A 23,378-nucleotide genomic window follows, 5' to 3' on the forward strand; every position below is an offset into this window, starting at 1 on the left:
GCATGACAGGCAGGCAATAAAAATACACAGTAGGTAGAGTTTTCCTGTTTCTAGGGAGTCTGTGGACCAAGGGTAATTAGACCATCAGCAAATATGCTGAAACCCTCGCCCTGCGCATACTTACTGTGTCTCTGCTCCCAGCAGCATCTCCACTTTCTCATTTGCGTGGTTACTAAGGACGGTCAGCGTAAAGAGGTGACTGGCAGAGTTCTGTCTTGAATAAAGCATTGTGGAGCTGTTCTTCCCTGGAGAAGAATTAAGCTCTTCACTGTCACAAGACTCCACCAGTAGCTGATCTCTTAAAGAATAATCATTGACATTGTAACTTTCTTCACTGTAAAGAAAAGGGAAAAAGAACGTTATCAGGAATTCAGTGGATGAGACTGTGACACTGTCGATTTTCAAGTCACACTTTGGGGGACGTGGAGGGGAAGGGAAGGAGGACAGGGAGAGAAGGATTTATTTTAAATAGGAATTGAACTCTGAATTATTCCTACTGATTCTGAGTCAGTAATGTGTGCTCATTCACTTCAGTTGTGTCCAACTCTCTGTGACCCCATGGACTGGAGCCCGCCAGGCTCCTCTGTCCATGGGATTCTCCAGGCAAGAATACTGGAGATCTTCAGACCCAGGAGCTAAATCCACATGTGTTATGTCTCCTGCATTGGCAGGCGGGTTCTTTACCTCTGAGCCGCCTGGGAAGCCCTATGAGTCAGTATAACCCTCCAAAATGAAAACCTGTTAATTACTATTTTTCTGTTGTATACTGAATTGTATCTTAGGTATCAAAGCAATATCAGGACTCCCCTGGTGGTCCAGCGGCTAAGAGTCGATGCTCTCAATGTAGGGGACCTGGGTTCAGTCCCTGGTCAGGGAACTAGATTGCACATGTCACAACTAAAGATCCCAAGTGCTGTAACTACAATCTGATGCAGCCAAATAAATATTTTTTTTAAATAATTAAAAGCAATATTAAAAACAATTATTAAACCCCCCAGGTTTCCTTTTCCACTATCCTGGCATTGCTGCAAAAAGTAAAACATACAGACATCATGGTACTGCTTGAACAGCTACTCCCGTCTCACCTCCATCTGCAGGATGAGATCTACTCACACTCTGGGTGGCAAGGCCGCACTACCAGCCTCCAAACCACCAGGCACAGGAGGGAAGACCAGTCCTCTGGCAAGACCCCCAACCCTTCCTCCCAGCATGCACAGCCTCACCACCTGCTTCAGAAAGCACCCACTGATCCCACCACACCCTCTATCCCTGCTTGTGCCCCAGACTGGCCCCCTGGCGGTCTTCATTCCCCTGGATGCACTCTCACCTGCACAGCCTAAGCACATGCCTAACTGGGCCTCACCTCCCCAAACCTTCAGCTGGTCGCTAAACCCTTCCACTGCGTCTTCTGGAAATCCAGCTAAATCTTCTAAATCCTCAGCCTCTTCTCTGAGCTCTCTCTCTTTACCTTCTTGCCTTAACAGATACTAGGCTCCTTCTAAAGAGCACCGCCTCCCTAGAAGGCTTTCCACCTGCTTGAGTTTTGTTATTCCAGACAACAATCACTTCCTCCTCCCAGAATGCCCCCCAGTTTTGTGCTCATGCCATCAGTCTCTATTTTATCATCAAAGTCATCTCCAGGCCCCTGGATCCTGCCTCATCCTCATTCATGAGTGTAGCTGCTGGCTTCCTGGTACTGTCCAACACTCCTTTCTTGAATTTCCATGCGGCAATCCTTCCACAATCCTGGCCTCTCAGTTCCTTGATTTCCCCTTCAAGGATCGACCCTGTTATCACCAACTGCAACCTCTCTTCAATCCCAATGTCAAAACCACTTCCTAACCAGCCCTGCTAGTCTCTTTGACTCATCTCTTCCAATCCTCAACCCCCAAAATTTTAAGCCACCATTCTAACAACCCATTGATTCCACCGCCTTTCCCTCCATCCTTGAACCCTCATGTCCTCTCATTCACTCTTATTCAATTATCCAACTTGAATTTCCTGATACCTAGTTATATAATCACTCCTTGTATACAGTCATTTTCTTGGCAAATCCAACTCTAGTTAGATACAGCTCTCCTCTATCTCTGTCTGTCCTCACAGTTGAACATGGCAGAGCTCAAAAATAACTGGTGAATAAATGGATGACCATGCAATACATTCTAATGCATTCTAAGAACCATATTGAGCAATTAACTTACCTAATTACAAATGCAAATGTATGAACTCAGGAGAGCTAAGAAAAGTCCTAGTGCTTAACTATACTAGGAAATTTCAAAAAAGGCCATTTTGCTCAAGATTTCTGAGAAATTTTTTCATCTGGTAGTGGGCATCTGTCAACCATTCCCTTGTAACTCTCCTTTAAAAACTTTATGGTCTTTTTAAAATTTAGTTTGATAGATCCTTCCCCCACCCCAAACCAGCAAATACAGTTGTATCATCCAAAAAAATGCCTTTTGATCAAGGCTGTTTGTTGCTAGGGTAATAATCTGTATTAACTGGAAGTTCACAAGGCAACATCATCTCTGAAACCCGCTGAGACTGCATACTGACCAGCACAACTGTCCTCAGAATATATAAAATATTTCTCATATCAAAATGAGGGTTATCAAAGTTCATGTGACTTTTATAAAAGGAGGAAGCAGGAGGAAATATAACAATATTATATTTTTTAAAGATCTTGTGTACCAGAACCAAAGCAGTCAATTTTGGGCAAAGCAGGTGTGGGGTTGCAGCCTGCAGGCCTACAAGCCTCGTAGTTGCCCAGCCTCAAGACAGACCCAGCAATGACAGAGACGTCAATGGTTTATGGGAGAGGGGATCTCACATCTGAAACAGAAGGGTCCCAGAGTGACAAGTGTGTTGCAGGCGGCAAGTAGACCAGGGCAGCAGTCTTCAGTGCTCGGGGGGAAAAGCTACCATTTACAGGGGGAAGTGACATCAAGTGGGCTCACTGGTTTCCATGAAAATGTCCCTCACAGCACCTCTGGTTAACAATTGTCATGAAGGCAGATGTTTCCCTTAACAGACTAGCATGTGGAGCTGTTCTGGCCAAAGGATCAGAACAATCACCAGCTGGGGCAGTGGGCAAGCACATTCCTGTGAGTTGGATATAGGTGAGGGAGGGATCCAGCGGGGCATGTACAGAGAATAAGAGAATAGCCATCTTTAGTGGCCTGCCCATACAGCAGGTAAGGCTTATAATACTGTCTAGACATCTGAGATACAGATTTAATAAAATCCAGGACTCAGGATAAGACCAAAAGGAAAAAGAATAAAAACGAAAGCAAAACCTCAACAAGAGCTGCAAAAACGAAAGAAAAAAAAAATATGAAGCCTTCTTTTGTACTGTCCTCTCTCTGCACCCCTGAGCTACTCTCTTGGTCCAACTCACAAGCTTAAAAAGATCATCTTTTAGTTAAAATCATTTCCAGTTAAAAACAATTCTGCTCAGAGAACTCCAAGCTCCCTAATACTGTGCACATGGAGTATTTAGGCAGTGCCCTATGCCAGGACATTGCATAGGTATTCTCTGTATTCCCAAAGAAATAAAAGGCAAAGAAATCTGCATGCTATGAAGGCATCATTCAAGATGATGCAAATTCCGAAAAGGCTTCAGCATAAAGTGGCTTTACTTACTAGATGGTCCCCAACAGGATTCCAAACCAAGAGTTCATAGGAAACTCATGCAAATGGACATGAATAAGCTACTTAAACCTTTTTTTTTTCCCCTCTTAATTTTCAGAGTTATTACCCCCTGTGTTTGCCTAAATGCAAACAATATCAGCTAGTGTGTTTCACTGATGTGTTGAATCTCTGACCTCAGGAGTAGGTAATTAGAGACAGAAGAAGAAGAAAAATTAATAGAATTTGTTTAAATTGTTCTCTTAAGCCATGACAACTACAATCCCCTTAAGACCTGGGGTGCCCATTTGATCCAGTTTATGCCTGTTGTCCTCTCAAATGTTCAGCCGGGATGGTAAAGAGCGGCCACCTCATTTATAGCTATGCGAGTTCACCTCAAGATATCTGGTTTCCGCATATCTGGGTCACTGAACTTTCCCACTGTTCTAACTTCTGTATCCAAAACAGGGCACAGGAAACAAGCGTGCTGTTTCCTTAACTGATTCAATAGCAGCCACCCAATATCATTACTTTATCTAGACCTGCGAATGTCTTCATTATGTAATAAATAGTGTCCACAGCTTCTTCACCCCTCCTTTAACTCACTTAATATAAAAAAAAACTTGATTTAACAGTAGTCAAGTAAGCTATTTATCCTTGTCAGCTACTATTCAAACCCAAAGGAATAAACAAGGAAAAGGAACTCGCTCTTGCTAGCATGTTTGTGCTCTCTCACACAAAATACACACTCACACAATCTCATAAAGGTTCAAATTACTATCTCCCCCTCTCCAAATCTGCTGAATACTGAGTGAAATTCATTCTCCTGATGACAACCAGCACCTACTAACTCTCTCACACTAATACAAAAGGATAACTGTTAAAATATGTGCTTAAGGATTTCTCTGGTAGTACAGGGACTAAGAAGGTGCCTGCCAACGGAGCAGACACAGGTTTGATCCCTGGTCCGGTAAGATACCACACGCCTTGGAGCAACTAAGCCTGTATACCTAGAGCCCGTGCTCCACAACACGAAGCCACTGTGATGAGAAACCTCTGCACCGCCACAAAGAGTTAGCCCCTGCTGGCTGCAGCTAGAGCAAGCCTGTGTGCAGCAAGGAAGACCCACTGCAGCCCAAAATAAATAAATAATGATAAAAATACGTGCATAAGCAGAAAAGGGGGGAATCCAGAGACAGACGCAGCCATTCACAACCCCATTCCCTCCTCTGCTGACCCACCTGTGTCCAGTAAAGTATAAAACAAGCTCAGCTGGGTTGGGAAAGATCCCCCTTCCCTAAGGGAAGTCGATGCTAATCAGACTTCCCCATGTTTGTTTCTTTCATTAGCAAACATATGGTTTCATAGCCTCTGAAACAATCTGGATCATGTATTTAGGAAGTTAAACTGCTCAGAAAAAGGCAAATGGAAAAACCACCTTTCCTTGAGCGGAGCAGTTTACACGTAGACTTCCTCTGATTGTCTTAGCCGCACTCCAAGTTTACCAGCTGCTCATCCAAGAGCAGACGCTTTGTGCAAGCACAGCCTCCTATCAGGCGCAGCAATCAAATCGATACAAGCCTGTGGCTCTGTGGCATAAACAATGATGGGTCTTCCTGTCGAAACTTACAGTCCTAGTATACTTACAGTCCTAGTAACCTTTGGGAAGCCTTTTCTTTTTTTAACATGATAAAAAACTATCAGAAGAGAATGGGATATGGTGGTAAATAAATACCTCAATTATTCTTCCCTCAGACGGCATTCTTTTGTTAAGCAGCTCAGATACTGTTTGGTTCTACTGCATGCAACCTAGCAGCATGCACTGAATACTTTTCAGCCCATGATACACCTTTTCTGAGAATAGTTGATTCTTAAAGTGAATATTAGGGAGCACTTTTAACTTTCTCTCCTGTCAATTTCTATAAAAGTTGGAATGCTTTCATGATGGGCATATATTTGAAAAAATAAAGCAAAAGTATTAGTCGCTCAGTTGTGCCTGACTCTCTGGAACCCCATGGACTGTAGCCTGCCAGACTCCTCTGTCTGTGGGATTTCCCAGGCAAGAACACTACAGTGGGTTTCCATTTCCTTCTCCAGGGGATCTTCCCTACCCAAGGATCGAACCTGGGTATCCCGAATTGCAGGCAGTCTTTACCATTACCCAGGAAGACCTGGGCATATATTTATTACTTTTAAATAAGGGCAACATTTACAACTTCATACATGCATGAAGTAAAAGTCGCTCAGATGTGTCCGACTCTTTGCATCCCCATGGACTACACAGTCCATGGAATTCTCCAGGCCAGAATACTGGAGTGGGTAGCCTTTTTGTTCTCCAGGGAATCTTCCCAACCCAGGGATCAAACCCAGGTCTCCCGCATTGCAGGCAGGTTCTTTACCAGCTGAGTTACTAGAGAAGCCCACATACATGCATGATGCTAAGTCGCTCAATTGTGTCTGACTCTTTGTGACCCTGTGGACTCTAGCCAACCAGGTTCCTCTGTCCACAGGGATTCTCCAGGCAAGAATACCGGAGTGGGTTGCCAATTCCTCCTCCAGAGAGATCTTCCCAACCCAGCCATCAAACCCCCATCTCCTGTGTCTCTTGCTTTGTAGGCGGGTTCTTTACCGCTGAGCCACTTGGGAAGCCGGTTGCATACAACATACATTTTTAGAATATCAAATTTTACATATTTAGAATATTTAAAATAAAATTTACATATTCAGAATACCAACTTTTAGAATACCAAAGCTGAATGTGTATACACACATTAGTGAGTGCAGGATGACAGACACCCAGCTCAGCACAGGACTTACTTTGGGAAGCAGGGGGAGAAAGAAGGGATGATGATGAAGAGGCTCTAGGTAAACCTGCAATATTATATCAGGACTTTTTTTTTTTTTTTTTTAAGAGACCTGGCAGTGATATAGCAGGGGGGAAAAAAAAAAAAAACTTGTATCTGTTAAACCTGGATTATAGGCATGTTGGTGGTGGTGGTGGTTTAGTCACTAAGTATGTCTGACTCTTACAACCCCATGGACTGTAGCCTGCCAGTCTCCTCTGTCCATGGGATTCTCCAGGCAAGAATATTAGAGTGGGTTGCCATTTAGTGTTTGATAATTTTCTGTACATTTGAAATATTTTGCAATTCAAGGTAAAAAAAAATCTAAATAATAAACGCATAGATGTGAAGACTGTCAGCATTCCAGGTTTTCTGTGGATGCCTGAGGGTACAGGTGAAGGGACTCTTGGGCAATGGAATATTTTTTGCCTTACAAACAACTGATTACTTGCAGATAACATCACTGACTGAAATATATTACAAGGTAAGAGTGAATTCACTAAAATGGCTGGGTTAAAAAAAGGCTTTTCCATATATGAATAACACTCAGAAAATATAATGGAAGAAGCTCTTATTTATAATAGACACAAAGCCCACAAAAGATTTAGAATTTTAAATTGAAGTTTCTTCTATATGAAGACACTGAAATACTTTAGAAGAAGGCCTGAATGGATAGAAAAGCTTGATATTAAAGAGATATTAATTCTTCCTGAATTAATATATAATTTTAACATAATTTCCTTGAAAAATCTCGGTTTTGCAGGGGCAGAGAGGAGGGGGAATTGTCAAGCTGATTCTAAAATACGCAGAAAATAAACATGTAAGAACATCCAGATTGTGAAAAAAATGAGAGTGACTAGCCATATGATATATTAAGAACATATTCTAAAGCTACAGTAATTCAAAGACTGAGACTAATGGATATTAGTTGACAGAAGGAGCACTGAAACAGAACAGTGGGTTCACAACTGACCCTAAATACATCTAGAAATTTTCTACATGATGTAAGTGATATTTCAAATCTGTGGAATATTGATCATTTAATCAACAAATAATATTGGGACATCTGGAGAAACACCTGAAAAGTTTTAAGAAGCTGGATCCCAACTTCATTCCATTAATCAGGGTATTTCCTTGAACCCAAAGTACGTAAGCATCATGAAGAAGAGGTGGTGATGGAATGAGTCTTTCTGTAGAGCCTTGTGATTAGAGATGAGCTTTTATACATGCAAATACCATAGGAAGAGTTTCCACCTCAACCCTTATGAGCAAACCTCTTAGGTACGTAACAAGGATGACCAGGAATGAGAAACGGGCTGGATAACCAAATGGAACCAGGAGTACAAAAGCAAAGACAGAGACGAGGAAAGCAAGAAGCCTTAGACTTTAAAAGACCAGCTTTCTCCATGCCCTGCTCAAGTCAGCCTTAACTGTCAGTTGTCTTACCTGCCACCTTGCATTTTTCTGGAACTTTCTTTCAGAACCAAAATCTGACAGACTAGAAGGAGAGCTTCCAATTATTCCTTTTGTAGAAGAATTAAATTTAAAAGGAAAAATGCAAGCAAGGATTACCCAAAACAAAACACAAGGATTTTCTGCCATCTATCGTCAAGAGTAAGATTTATTTTTACCTATTCAACACCTCCCTTTCCACAGGCTTTGTTTAAAACATGCATGCAGCTTCCCTGTCCTTAAAAAATCTTCCCTTGAATCTGTTGGTGAAAATACAAATATCTACTGAGCTAGCAGCTGCCTGGCATTTTCTCAGACCCTTGTGCCCACCTACCAATGAAATCGCTCTCCAAAGTCATGATGGCCCATCACCCCAACAAACCCAGTAACCTGCATATCACCACTGCTCATCTAGGCACTTGACGAGGTTGAGCACATGTGACAGCCTGAAACTCTTCCTCTCCTAATGCCTTCCACCACAGTTCTAAGTCATCCTTTTTCTTTAGTGGCCATACTCCAAGTTTCTCTCCTAGACACTCTTGCTTTCCTCAGGGATCTGTAATGGCTCTGCCATGCTCCCTGTATGTGGATTCACAGAAGTTCCTGGGGTTTTACAAAATCAAAGAGATTCTTCCCACTTCCCTTCAAGACATGTACAAGAATTCTTCCTCTGCAGATTTCAACTTGTTTCTCTTTCCCTTCTGAAAACATGATTGCTATTCCCACACTTGACTTTGTGCTCAACTGGAACAAGAACACCCTAGTTTAACATTTCTAGGAGGGAGGAGATAGGATTATGCTGAAGTCTACTTTGAAATTAAGAGGTTAAAACACTTTCTTCACAGTGACTGAAGTTGATTTTAATTTTAAATCTTGGTATTAGAATTATACAAATTTTTTTTACTAGAATAATATACAATTTTAAAGCTGTGAAGTACAGTACAACAGATAAGAGTATAGACTTGACTGAGCGTGTCTGGCTCAATTTCATCACTCATGCACTTTGTGATTTTGAGTAAGTTACTGATCCTTTCTATGTTTTCTCCTATGTAAAAAAATCTCCTGGGGATTACAATACCTCTTAGGATTGTTGGGAGGATTAAATGAAATAATACATTTATTATCTTTTTGCATGTAAAGCTCTTACAATCATGCATGGCTTACAGCAAATGTTGTTAGCTAATATTTTAAATCTTCCTATAGAATATCATGCCTTTATACTCCTTGACATCTTGTTAAAAGCCTAATAATTATATGTACTTTGCAAATAAGCAAGTGGACTAAGCATAATTAGAGCCAAATACCTGGGTCAAATATTCATTATTTGGCATAGGCTCCAACCAGCAAAACAAGGCATGAAATTTGCCCCAAAACTGGTTTCAAACACCCTATGTGCTCAATGCCTCAAAATAATTCTGAAGACCAACAAACACGCCACACACAGGTTATGAATATTTACTACAAGCCTTTATGAACAGTTTTTATTTCTCTTAGAATGAAACACTGAATGGAATTACTGGGTCATATGGTAGGTTGCTTAGCTTCTTAAGAAACTACTGGGCCACTTTCCAAAGTGGTTGCATCACTGTACATTCCGATAAGCAGTGTATTAGGGCTCCCGTTTCTCCACATCCTTATCAATGCCATCTTTGTCTTTATTATAGTCATCCTAGTGGCTGTGACCCTACTTATTTAACTTATATGCAGAGTACATCATGAGAAACGCTGAGTACAAGCTGGAATCAAGATTCCCGGGAGAAATATCAATAACCTCAGATATGCAGATGACACCACATTTATGGCAGAAAGTTAAGAACTCAAGAGCCTCTTGATGAAAGTGAAAGAGGAGAGTGAAAAAGTTGGCTTAAAGCTCAACATTCAGAAAACGAAGATCATGGCATCCGGTCCCATCACTTCATGGGAAATAGATGGGGAAACAGTGGAAACAGCGTCAGACTTTATTTTCTTGGGCTCCAAAATCACTGTAGATGGTGATTGCAGCCATGAAATTAAAAGACGCTTACTCCTTGGAAGGAAAGTTATGACCAACCTAGACAGCATATTAAAAAGCAGAGATATTACTTTGCCAACAAAGGTCCGTCTAGTCAAGGCTATGGTTTTTCCAGTAGTCGTGTATGGATGTGAGAGTTGGGAGTCAAGAAAGCTCACGCCGAAGAATTGATGCTTTTGAATTGTGGTGTTGAAGAAGACTCTTGAGAGTCCCTTGGACTGCAAGGAGATCCAACCAGTCCATCCTAAAGGAGATCGGTCCTGGGTGTTCATTGGAAGGACTGATGCTGAAGCTGAAACTCCAATACTTTGGCCACCTTATGCGAAGAGTTGACTCATTGGAAAAGACCCTGATGCTGGGAGGGATTGGGGGCAGGAGGAGAAGGGGACGACAGAGGATGAGATGGCTGGATGGCATCACCAACTCGATGGACATGAGTTTGAGTGAACTCTGGGAGTTGGTGATGGACAGGGAGGCCTGGCGCTCTGTGATTCATGGGGTCGCAAAGAGCTGGACACGACTGAGCGACTGAACTGAATTGAGTGGCTGTGAAACCTAGTTTTGGTTTTAACTTTCATTTCCCTACTGACTAGTAATGTTGAGCATCTTTTCAAATGCTAAGACATTTAGATATCTTATTGGCTGAAATGTCTATTCAAATGTCTGCCCACTTAAAAATTGAGTTGTCTTACTTTTGAGTTTAAGAACTCTTTATGTAATCAGGGTAAAAGTCCCATATCAAGTATGGCTTGAAAATATTTTATCCCAGTCGGTGGTTTGTAAATTCATTTTCTTAGTTTTAAGGTCCACTTCATAGCACAGCCAGCTTTTAAAGGATAAAGACTAAGTCCAGTGGTTAAGAATCCACCTGCCAATGCAGGGGACATGGATTTGATTCCTGATCCGGGAAGACTCCATATGCAACTAAGTCTGTGCACCACAGCTACTGAACCAGCATTCTAGAGCCCACACGCCACAACCACTGAGCTCACATGACACACCTACTGAAGCCCCCTCACCCTAGAGCCCGTGCTCTGCAACAAGAGAAGCCACCGCAACGAGAAGCCCAAGCACCACAACGAAGAGTAGCCCCTGCTCACTGCAACTAGAGAAAGCCCATGCACGGCAAGGAAGACACAGCGCAGTCAAAAACAAAAAAGTAACTCTTAAAAAAGACTAGACTTCCAAAAACCCAGAAATGTCACACACTTTCCATTTCATTCTTGAGAATGTGACAAATAGTGGAGATGAGGGTCACATTTGTTGGTAAGAATCTGTTATGATTTACTGTCACCCAAAAAGACAGCCAGTGATTCACATAGGATCAGAAAGCCCCCAATCCAGGTTTATCATCACTGACCTCTCCAAACGAAGGGAAAAACATACTGAACTCACTTCTATCAGCCACGAAGTTACAGTGTCTCCTAATCAAATACGAGGGATGTTACAAGACAACTGCTAATACAAACATGCACACATGAATCAGATCACCATACAAAAGAATAAAAGTTGATCAATGATTATCCCTCAGTCACTTGCCATCTGACACGGGTTCTTGATAGGAAGGGAGAGGCATGGTGTTAAATGCATTTACTCCTAAAGGCCACATTTCAGAGGCCATAATCCAGGTTTGGAGAAGGAAATGGCAACCCACTCCAATATTCTTGCCTTGAAAACTCCATGGACAGAGAAGCCTGGCGGGCTACGGTCCAGGAGGTTGCGAAAGGGTGGGACACGACTTAGCGCCTAAACAACAACAACAATCCAGGTTTGGCCTTGGAGGGCGCCAAACTTTCAGCTGTACAGCAGTGGCTTAAGGTTTCAAGGGTTTCCCTGGTGGCTCAGACGGTTAAGAGCCTGTCTGTAATGCAGGAGAACCGGGTTCAATCCCTGGGTTGGGATGATCCTCTGGAGAAGGGAATGGCTACCTCCTCTAGTATTCTTGCCTGGAGCATTCCATGGACCGAGGAGCCTGGTGGGCTACAGTACATGGGGTCAGAAAGAGTTGGACACACTGAGCGACTAACTCTTTCTAAGGTTTCAAACCATTTTTTAAAATAAGAAAATGTTCTAGAAGTAAAAGAGCAATAATCTGATTTGTGCCAAATCTTTAGAGAAAGACACCCAGTACTAGGAATAATGATGATACCAGCAGGTATCAGTCCCTCAGCAGGGGCCATTCACTGCGTTAAGTGCTCTGTGAGCACTATCTCAATTCTCACAGACACTCCAGGAAGACTATGACATTGCTTGCCTCATTGTACAGATGAGAACACTGAGACTCTGAGAGATCAAAGGCAACCTGCCTAAGGTCAAACGGCCAGGATTTTGAACACCGTTCTGTCTGACACCAGGATATTTATACTGTGCACTTGGTGCAACTTTTAACACTGAATGGCAACAATGACTCTTCTTATAGAGGCAGAGGAAGTAAATACTCTTAGGTCCCAGATGTCAGAGGATCAAGGATGTGTGGGGCAGCAAGAGAAAGAGAAGAGGAAGAAGACGAGAGAGGGTTCTCACATCTCTCCCATCCCATCTCCCATCTTGATCTTAGAATCTGATCCAAGTGATCACAAACAACCAAGCTGTATATTCTAGGAATAAAAGTGATTTGAGTCAGAGCCTTATTGCCTTTTCTTTATCCAGGATACTCAAAAGTTAATTTGCCGAGGAAGGAGTTTATTCTGCAGAGGCAGAGGGACAATGTCAGGTAGCCTCAGCTTTCTATAGCGGCAAAGCTGTCAAAATAGAAAAACTCGAAACGGGGCCAAACTAGGTCATGACCCTTTCCAGGGAGCCCACACCACTTTAAGCTACTGGACATTCAAACTACTTAGGAAAAGGCAAGTTCTAATAACTCTCTGAACTCCTGATAATGATCAGGTAGAATTCTATTACAGAAAATCCTTTTCTTTAAAACTTGAAGATTTGTAATGTGTCATGGAGTTCAAGTTATGTCAATATACACAATATTTATGGAACTAGGGATCAGGAAGTGGAAAGCTCCGGTCTTAAATATCTGAGGGAAGGAAATGTGAATAGGAAACGCTCTTCCCCACACTCGGATGCTAGATTGGCTAAAGGTAGAGGAAGGCTCACCGTGCACCTTGGGACCCCTTCTAATTTCCTCTCACGACCAGTAAGACTATAAAAATATTCACTTAAACAAAAACCCTCTTTGAAAAATGTGTTATCAAAGCAAATAAAAAAAGGTGCCAGTTTCTAGGCTATTTTTCCAAGAACATTACAGGATGGTAGAAAGGTAAAAATATTCTAGAAAAATGAAATTAAGAATTAATGAACATAAACTGTTAGAAGAGGTTCTGGAGTCAGACTCAGATGAGAATCCTGGCTTTGCTGAGAGACCTTGAAAAAGAGACTTTAATCTTTCTGCCTCAGTGTCCTCATCTGTAAAATGGAAGTAATACTTGATTACTGGGCTAACTCAATGATAGATTCACAAACACTCTGAGCACGGTGAATGGTAAACTATAATGCTCAATAATATAGGCTCTTACCATCATTATCACTACTACTACTCATCTAACTGTAGAGAATACCCCAAACCATCATGGATAGATCATGTGTAGGGACAGAATCCAGGAGAAACTGAAAGAGACACATCACAACATGATTGCATTTACTGGTATGATAAAAAGACTAGATTTCTACATTCCTTTGGTCTTGTGCCCAACACCCACACAAGGTCAATCTATCTGCAGCTCTAAATGTGCTCACGGGCACAGTGGGGCTGGTGGCAGCAAAAAGGCACAGCAAGCAATACACTCACGTGACCACACTGGAGGCCTAGTCCCAGCAAAGGGACGTGGGTTCTACATCTCCAGTCATTTCTGTCTTTTTTGAACCTACCCCCAACCCCATTTATCTTAAAGGCAATGTGTTAGTTCTTTTAAAGAGCTCTTCGGACTTCCTTGGCTGTGCAGTGGTTAGGTCTCTGTGCTCCCACTGTAGGAGGCAACAGTTTAATCCCTGGTGAGAGAACTAAAATCCTGCAAGCCATACAGAGTGGCAAAAAAAAAAAAAAAAAATTTCTTTCTCTTTTCCAAACTATCCATTGTCAATTGAGCATCTGTGGAAAAGAAGGCTTCCCAGTTGTGGCTGTAAATGTCTACTACCTAATCCTCTGCCATCTTCCCTTGCTTCGCGGCTAAACTAAAACAATCATGGTTGTCCTATTCCTCTCTGCTATATGCTGGCTTTCCCAGCCTCCTTTGTAAGGTCAAGTCTTGTGACCCAAGACAGATGGGTAAAACACAAGAAGTCTTCTGAAAACTTGTCTGGGAAAGGTTCTCCTCTGCTGAGGAAAAGAAAAGGCACTTGAGAAGAGAGTCCCTTCGTGGTCAGGCTGTATGCCTTGCTCCCCTCCTATGTCTTTGAGTGAAATCGTGATGCCTGGACTTGCAACCATGGCGCTATGAGCACACGGGGCAAAAGCGAACAGCACACAGAGCACCGTGCGGCCAAAGAATGGGAAGGGGCTGGGTTACTGGTGAGCCCGCTCTCGGTCTTCACATTTGGTGCGAGAGGCAAATGTCTTAATTGCTTGAGCCACTGCAATTTGGGTATCCAGTTACATACAGCCAAGACCCTTCCTAAATAATTTAATAGTAAATTTCCCAAAGAAGAAGAGTATGCAGGGTTTCCCAAGCTCATCTGACTTCTTATGTATGTGTGTGTGTGTGTGTGTATGTGTGTGTAATAAACGAACATTTTTATTGCTTAAACCCTTTTGTATGGGTAGCTCAAAACATTAGTTGACACAATAGTACAAAATAAAAGCAAGCCAAAAAAACCAAAAACCAAAAACCCTTCCTCTGCAGAGCACAATTTTGCAAATACAATCCAAAGTGTTTTTCAGATTGAGGTTATATGTCATTTATGGGTAAGTTTACAGAAATCTAGAAGATGTGAGAAGCCACATGATAAAGCCCCAGATTTGTTTTTGCCCCGATTAATTAAGCGTGAATCTATAATGGAACAGAACACAAAAATCACATATCTTTTAAAAATAAAAGAGAATTCAAAGAACTTTTAGCTTGGGTGTGGAATGGGGGAAGGCCGCCCACTAAGTAATACTGTCACTCTGTTTATATTTAACCATCTTCACGACTGGTTCACATTTGACAGATATTTATTAAACGGTCATTATGGGCCAGGCAAAGGCTCAGCACTGAGGATGCAAAGGTCATCACGACAGACATGAGCACATAGTAACACAAATATTATGAGAGAGAAAGTGCAGGGCTCTATGGGAACACAGAGCAGTGGAAATAAACCCACTCTGGAGGAATGGATAAGAGCTCCCAGTGGATGTGGCAATTAATCTAAAACCTAAAGAATGAAAAGGACTTTGCCTAGAAAAGATCTGGAGTGGAATGGGGTTATGGGCTAGACAGGAGTATTTCAGGCAGAGAAAGAAGCATGTGCCAGGTATGGGGGACTAAAAAGGGGGGCATTATTCAGTGAGGCATTTATGCTGAGTGCAAGGTAAATCACGGAAAGGCTGTTTGCAAAGCACAAACTGAGTCTTTTAAAAAGCACTCTGTGGCTGTGGAATGTAAACAAATGGAGGGACGGTGGCATGAATCCAGTTCTGGGCGAGTTCAAGGTGGCGGTACAAGGGCGTGGCAACAAGTGAGGTCAAAAGCTGATCCATCATGGGTAGAAGACTGGGGACTGGACAGATGGGGAGTACGACGAGGAAAAGGGCAAGGAGGGCTTCCAGGTTTACCGAGGAGCAACTGGGTGGATGGAGGCACCTTCTACTAAGGAGGGAATAAACCCTGGAGAAGGGACAGTTTGAAACAGAAGATCTGTATATGAAGGTAACCTGTGAAACCCCCAAGAGCTCTTCAAGTCACGTGACCATGATGACATTCAGAAGTGAATGAAAAATGGCATCGTGCATGCGTGTTAAGTCGCTTCAGTCATGTCTGACTCTTTGTGACCCCATGAACTGTAGCCCCCCAGGTACCTCTGTCCATGGCTTCTCCAGGGAAGAATACTGGAGTGGGTTGCTGTGCCCTCCTCCAAGAGATCTTCCTGACCCAGGGATTGAACCTGAGTCTCTTATGTCTCCTGCATTAGCAGGTGGGTTTTTTTACCACTAGCACCACCTGGGAAGCTCATGAAAAATGGCATCAATGTTAAAAAAACAAGCAAACGTGTTCTAGAACTGGCTAAGACATTATAGCACACTCCTTCATTCTATGTTTAAGTGAGGCGGTGGTGATTGGCCAAGCAGTACAAGAGACTGAACTCTGGCCCCAAATATATGCTGAAACCTAAACTCCTGGTTCTGTGCACATGACCTGATTTGGAAATCAGGTCTTTCCAGATGGAATCTGCTAGGATGAGCCCATTCTGGAACCTAGAGTGGGCCTGGATCCCAGTAACTGGTGTTCTTACAAGGAGAGGGAGATTTTAAGACACACAGACACACAGGAGAGAAGAAAGCCAGTTGAAAGTGAAGGCAGAGATTGGAGCCACCAAGAGCAGAGGCAAGGAAGGATTCGCTCCTGGATCCTTTGGAGGTGTGTGGCCCTGCCAGCTTCCTGATTTCAGAATATTGCCTGCATGACCATGAAAGACTAAATGCCTATTTTAAGCCACCCGGTTTATGGCACTTTACTACAGCAGCTGTGGAAACTATTACAGGGAGGAAGACTTTGTTTTAGTTTCAGAAGAAACTGGAAAGGAAGGCCTAAGGTAGATATAAGGCACTGAATGAGACTGGCAAGACCATTGCAAACTGTTTGGGGAATCTGGCCCAAGTACTTAGGTCTTGAATTCAGTTTTTATATTTCAAACCTGAGGGCAATAGTACTTAATCTGTGAAGGTGCACATGGGGGTACAGTTTGTGCACTGTCATGGATAATTAATTACAAATATGCTATCGCAAGGCACAAATTAGATAGTACATATATTTATATAGATTATTCTGAGCAACTTCACTTTCACTTTTCACTTTCATGCATTGGACAAGGCAATGGCAACCCACTCCAGTGTTCTTGCCTGGAGAATCCCAGGGATGGGGGAGCCTGGTGGGCTGCCGTCTATGGGGTCGCACGGAGTCGGACATGACTGAAGCAACTTAGCAGCAGCAGCAGCAGCATATAGATTATTCAGTAATCTATGAACACAACATGGCAATCCCTTCCTCTTTTATTATAATATTACTGCTATTGCCATGTCGAGTCTGAGAGATCTGTACATATTCATTCCTCTGAAGGCAAAGCTGGTTGGCAATCTGCCATCATTCTAGCACAGTGATCCTCAACTGGGAGACATATGACAATGTCTAGAGACATTTTTGGTTGTCACAGTACGAAGGAGGTCCTACTAGCAAGCAGTAGGCAGAGGCCAGGGAGGCTGCTAAAACATCCTACACAGAATACGGCACCACCCCCCCACCCCACCCCCCCGCCACCACCCCGCAACAAAGAACTGTCCAGCCTCAACTGTGCCTCTAGAACTCTGATCTGGAAGCACCCGACAACCTGCAGCCAAGCTTCAGGTACCAAGAATACACTTTCTCATCCACAGCAGTCAAACTGATCACATATTCTCCTGAAATGTGACACAAAAGACTATTAATACAGTGACTCACAAGTAGCCCGGAGCTAATGGAAACTTAAGTTCTTCTTGATATCCTAAAAAAGTGAGGATTTCTGTCTTAGAAGCAGCTAGTGACCATGCCGCTCTGAAAGCACCAGCGGGGATACACATACACACGCTGCAGAGCCGAGGCGTCCACACACCCCACCCGTCAGCATAAACCCTCTGCCAGACTGGATTGGAGGAGGAACAGCAACTGTCCTCCCCAACAGTCCCTCCCAGTAGCTGGGAAACCTCCCTGAAGCTGAGAAATCACTGGAGACCCAGCAGCTGAGCTCCCTGACTGAACCCTGGAATTATGTATTCAGCAGTGGGTAGCTGGATCAGTCCTGCAGCGCTGGCACAGGTAGTTGGTTATCTTTTATCTGGACCTTGTAGCCAAGTCTGAAATACTGCCTCGTTCAAGGCTGCTGTATCTTCTCTGTGGCCGCCTCTGGCATGCGAAGCATTTGTAGTTGCCTCCTTGTAGCTATAATGTAAATACGGCTGTGCATACTGTACATTTTTAACCAAGCCTGTTTATCAAGCCTCTGTGGTCTGCTTGTCTCCCTCACCATGTATTCAAGTCATAAACAACTTGAACCTCCAGTGCTATTCTTGGCGTCAAGAGCACCTTAGAAATAGGATGAGCTAATTGTTAAGGGCAAGAAAACCCCAATTTTGGTAAAGGCAAAATTAGGTACTCAGGGTTGCCCTCTCTGCTGAAGCTGTATGATTTTTTTTATTGACATAGAAGTTCAAACATATCTAAGGAAATAAATGTGCGATAGCTCACAGTGCAACATTAAATGGAAAAATCTCCCAAGGAGGGCAAAGCACACTCCTAAGTAGAACAGCACATAAGTTAATTCTAACTTTGAAAAGTCTGTATTTATTGGTTTCTAGGCAAGTTCAAGGATAAAAGTTGTGCCATACTGGTTTAAATACCCTGAATTTTTCATCACCATAATCAAAACTACATTTACATTTAAAATTGGCTTGGTACTGCCAATGTATCTTTTATCATCAAAATCAAAAGTTTAGTTAAAGCTTTTAGTCCATTGAGACAGAGCAAATATTTCAACAGATGGAAAATGTTAAAAGTCAAGAATTCTGGCATTTGAAGATTCATATATAATTACCCTCCTCTAAAAACAAAACATCATGAAGAAAGCCAAAGAAACATGTTATCTCATAGGAAACCAACAACAAAACACAAAAATACAAAAATTACAATTCCTCTCCAATCTGTAAAATAAAATTTACTGAGCTACTTGAACTTTTTAAACTGCTCCAGATAACAGAGATGATTTCTTCTTGAAGTTATGGGAACACTATTTTCCTAAGTATGAAAAATACTCATCAGCATCTTACTGTATTCATCACAGACACATGGCTTTTCAGGGCAGAACACACAAAATTTTCATGTCACGTTGACAACCAAGCGGCTGAAGCAATTCATAATACAGTCTGATTTGAAGGAGCAGAAAGAAAAGCTCAACCTCTGTTTCAATTCAGTTTGAAAAAGGAGAATTCAAATAACTATTTCATGATAATTTGGACGTTAAATTTATATATTCATAGAAGCCTGTTTCCACGATTCCCTCTGGGCAGTAGTGTGTAGTGCTAGTCGCTCAGTCGTGTCCAACTCTCTGCGACCCCACAGACTGTAGCCCACCAGGCTCCTCTGTCCGTGGGGCTTCTCTGGTGGCTCAGATGGTAAAGAATCTGCCTGCAATGCAGGAGACCCAGGTTCTATGCCTGGGCTGGGGAGATCCCCTGGAGAAGGGAACAGCAACCTACTCCAGTATTCTTGCCTGGAGAATTCCATGATTCCCTCTATCTTGTCTAAACCGTACCCTGTGAACTAACAACTGCTATTCCTATTATATGCCATCAAGTCAGCCTACCTTCATCACCTTCATATACAGAAACAAAAACCCCACAGATTTATATTTTAATTCTAAGCTCATATTCTGGGAAAGATAGACTGTCTACAGAGAAATAGCAAGAAGACATTTTATAATCCTATCTATGTAGAGTACATTTAATAAAGAATGCTCCCTAGGGCTTCCCTAGTGGATCAGTGGTAAAGAATCCACCTGCCAATGCAGAAGATAATGGGTTCGATCCCTGATCTGGGAAGACCTGACATTTCAAGAAGGCACTAAGCCCATGGGCTACAACTATTGAGCCTGTGCTCTAGAGCCTGGGAACCATAACTACTGAGCCCTCACGCTGCAACTACTGAAGCCCGCGTGCCCTAGAGCCCTGCTGTGCCAAGAAGAGAAGCCACCGCATTGAGAAGCCCGCACACTGCAACTCGAGAGTAGCTCTCATTGGCCACAACTAGAGAAAAGCCTGTGCAGCAATGAGACCCAGCACAGTATAAATAAATAAATAAAGTTAAAAAAAAAAAAAAAGAAATGCTCCCTAGAGAAAGGCAGCACTAAGGGCCAAGGAGACTGTGTATGTGTGTTTTGAGTGGGGACAGTTAGAACAAATGTCAGGAAAAAAAGGCTTGTACAGTGGTCCTCCTGGAAGTTTCCCTAGAGTAGGCCCTGACTCCACAACCAGAAGTCTAAAGTAAGAAGAAAAAACACTCTGCCAACCATGAGCCTGACTTTCTTCCCCAAAGAGGGGAGTACTGGAGCACTGCTAACGTCTTCCCCATCACGGGGAAACTTATTTGGACTGACAATTTTTAAGAACACTGGATTTTAAATTAAGCTACAAGAAGCACTAGAGTTGCACTTCAGCCTGCTCTCAATCACAGCAACTTTTATCTGTTTCATACAAAGGTCCTACAGCAGAAGTGTGAAAAATGCTGACAGAGAATAATACCATTGAATAATACCATTGCCTCCCTAGGGATGTCAAGAGAATCCAAGGACATAAACGTGTGAAATGCTTAGCACAGAGGTTTGCAGGCTATCAAAGCTCAGCAGCGGTTGGCTAGAACGATGATGCCGATAACAATTCGAATCTGCTGCAGAGGTAATTTAAAGAAAATGAAGCACAGATGTTCGTATGATTCCCTGTGTAGAAATTTTACACTTAACATCTCAAAAGCTTTTAAAAGATGATCACCTTCAATAGTTGCTTGCACCACAGAGTTTTAAAACTGGACGCACAGAGGGCAATGCCACAAAAAGGCTTACCTCTTCTTCTTGGTGATAATGAGCACATCATTAAAAAGGAAGAAGTAGACTTGCTGTTTGGACGTCCTTTTTGAGAAAAGCACCGTGTCTTCCACGTACGCTGTCAACTCACCTCTTTTTACCAACCACCGTGAAGAGGAGACTAGAGGAAAAGGCTACAAAGAGAGAAACACTCAGTACCCAAAGCCAAAGTTAAGTCTTTTTAGGATTACTGAAAGTAAAGTATAAAACTTACATTCAAACAAATGATATGCCATTATTTTATAATAGTTCATATAATAGGTACATAATGGCAAAAACATAATTAGGGAACACATTCTTCAAGAGAAAATCAAAAGGAACAACTTATTTTCCAATATAAAAAAACTATTAATATTAACTTGTCTATATAAAAACTGAAAGTCAGAAAATGTTACTGGGTCAACCAAAAACTGTTACCCTTCCATTAACTCTCAACTTTTTGAAAAAGACGACTGATAAGAAGTCACTTAAAAACAAAAAACCTCAAAATGAAATGTATTGGTATCAACTGCAGCCATTTCAAATACCACAAATCAGAATCTAAATATACCAAAAAATATTAACTGTACCTAAAAAGAGACAAATGTAAAATAAGAGATAAATATAAAGGTTTGCATTCAATTCATGAATTAAAAAGACTTTATTCAAAAGGAAATTTAAAAAAATCCCTGCAAATGTATGTTATGTCTATTGATTATCTACTTAGCTGTATTCTGGAGAACACCTATTCTTAAAAGTTTATGGTAGTTTCCCTCATGGAAGTCAGTTCCTGAAAGCATCATGCCACTTTCTGGTTGTGAAAATGAACTTCTTCCAGAATAATCCATCTTAATCTCATAGAAAAGGCTATATTCAAGGAATCACATATTGCCTTTTCTTTATTCAGTTTACAGTTTCCAACTGGAAAACTCTCAAAACCTCAGAATAATCCTTACCCTTGAGAGTTCTTTTTTTTTTTTTTTTAATTACCAGAAATGCTTACTGCCAAAAATCTGATTTAAAACACGACATCCATAAAATAAGCAAAAGTTCTTGGACACACAAAAGATAACTCTAGTAAGTGTGGTGCAACCAAATGTCAACCATTTCAGAGAATAATGATTAAAAATAGCCAAAGGAAATTGAGGATATAAGGGAGGAAATTTGAAGGCTAAGAAAGGATTTCATTTCTGTTTTTTTTTAATTTATAAAGGACGTTTCTAAGAAGTCTGCTCACCAATATATACTTTTTTGGTTGGCCAAAAAGTTCTTTCAGTTTTTAAGTAAAAATAAAAGACACATTTTTCATTCTCATCAAGAACTTTACTGAACAGAATATTCACCATTTTGTTCCACTATCATCTGTCATTTTTCAGGCAACTTCATAATTTCATCTTCCCAAAACTCTTAATTTTTTTAGGCAAAGAACTAAGTGCCTAGAATTGAAATTTTTTTCCATTAAGAGAATTTTGTAAAGAATGAATTAGATGGAAATTCAAAGGTGCAATGTCTTGTGAATATGGCAGATGAATCAGAACCTCCCAGCCACGTTCTAACAGTTTTTGCCTGGTCATCAAAGAAACAGGTGGTCTTGCGTTATCCTGATGAAAGATTATGTGCTTTCTGTTGACTAATTCTGGGCACTTTGTGTTGAGTGCAGGTTTCAGTTGATCTAACTGGGAGCAGTACTTGTTGGAATCAATCCTTTGGTTTTCTGGAAGGAGTGCATAAGAGAGGTGAGCCAATCCAATCCCATCATACACACAACATCACCTTCTTTGAATGAAGACCAGCCTTTGGTATAGGTGGTGGTGGTTTATCATTTGTCCAGTGATCTCTTCCATTTATGTGCAATGTTCACTTTTCATCGCCCATCACAAAAATGGGGCATTTTCATTATTTAAGTAGAGAATTGCATGGGGAAAGACGGTCAAGAAGTTTTTTTTTTTTTCATTTTAACTTATGTGGAACCCAAACATCAAAGCAATTAATATAATCAAGCTGGTGTACATCATTTTCAATGCTTGACTTGGATATTTTGTGTATGTCAGCTATCCCCCATTTGGTATAACATTGAGCTTTCTTAATTAATGTCTTGATTTGGTCGCTATCAATTTCAACTGGTCTACAATTCAGCAAGAAACTTCACAAACCACATCTGATATACTCAATCAGTCACAGCATCTTCTCCATATACCGCACCAATCTTTTTTTATTTTTGCATTTTAGTCGCAATTTTACCTTTCCTGAAATAATAAGGCATAATATGCAGAAAACGTTGCTTTTTCTTCCATCTTCAATATTAAAATGGCTACACAAAAATTCATCAATTTTGATGTTTTTTTCCCCTAAATGCACACTGAAGTGACAGCTGTCATAGTACAATCTAACAAAGTTGTTTTGAATTAAGTTAAAGACAACTAAGCATTATTAGAGCTATCTTGTGAAAAAAAAAAAAAAAAAACCCAACAACAAAAAAAAACATTTTGGCCAATCCATATTTTCCTGAAGATTTAACAAAGGAAGATGAAAGATTATGGCTGATCTTAAAATTTCAAAAGTGTCTAATAAAAGAGTTCATATAGTTGTCAGCCTCCAAAGTCAAATCAGTCTATGGCTGAGACTTAAAAGTAATTTAGGAGGATCCCCACCAGCAAACACGAGAG

General features: G+C 41.5%; 1 protein-coding gene across 1 annotated transcript in view; it reads right to left on the bottom strand.

The window, feature by feature from the left end:
* Positions 1–23,378, bottom strand: part of ARHGEF26 (Rho guanine nucleotide exchange factor (GEF) 26) — a 139,072-nt gene that overhangs the window by 19,095 nt on the left and 96,599 nt on the right. The window contains exons 10-11 of the mRNA XM_010844750.1: positions 20,713–20,867; positions 125–334 (exon numbers count right to left, since the gene is read on the bottom strand). Of these exons, the coding sequence (XP_010843052.1) occupies positions 125–334; positions 20,713–20,867 (365 nt within the window). The remainder of the gene's footprint in view (positions 1–124; positions 335–20,712; positions 20,868–23,378) is intronic.

This window comes from Bison bison, unplaced genomic scaffold (genome assembly GCF_000754665.1).
Source record: "Bison bison bison isolate TAMUID 2011002044 unplaced genomic scaffold, Bison_UMD1.0 scf7180017864207, whole genome shotgun sequence".
Taxonomy (NCBI): Eukaryota; Metazoa; Chordata; class Mammalia; order Artiodactyla; family Bovidae; genus Bison; species Bison bison.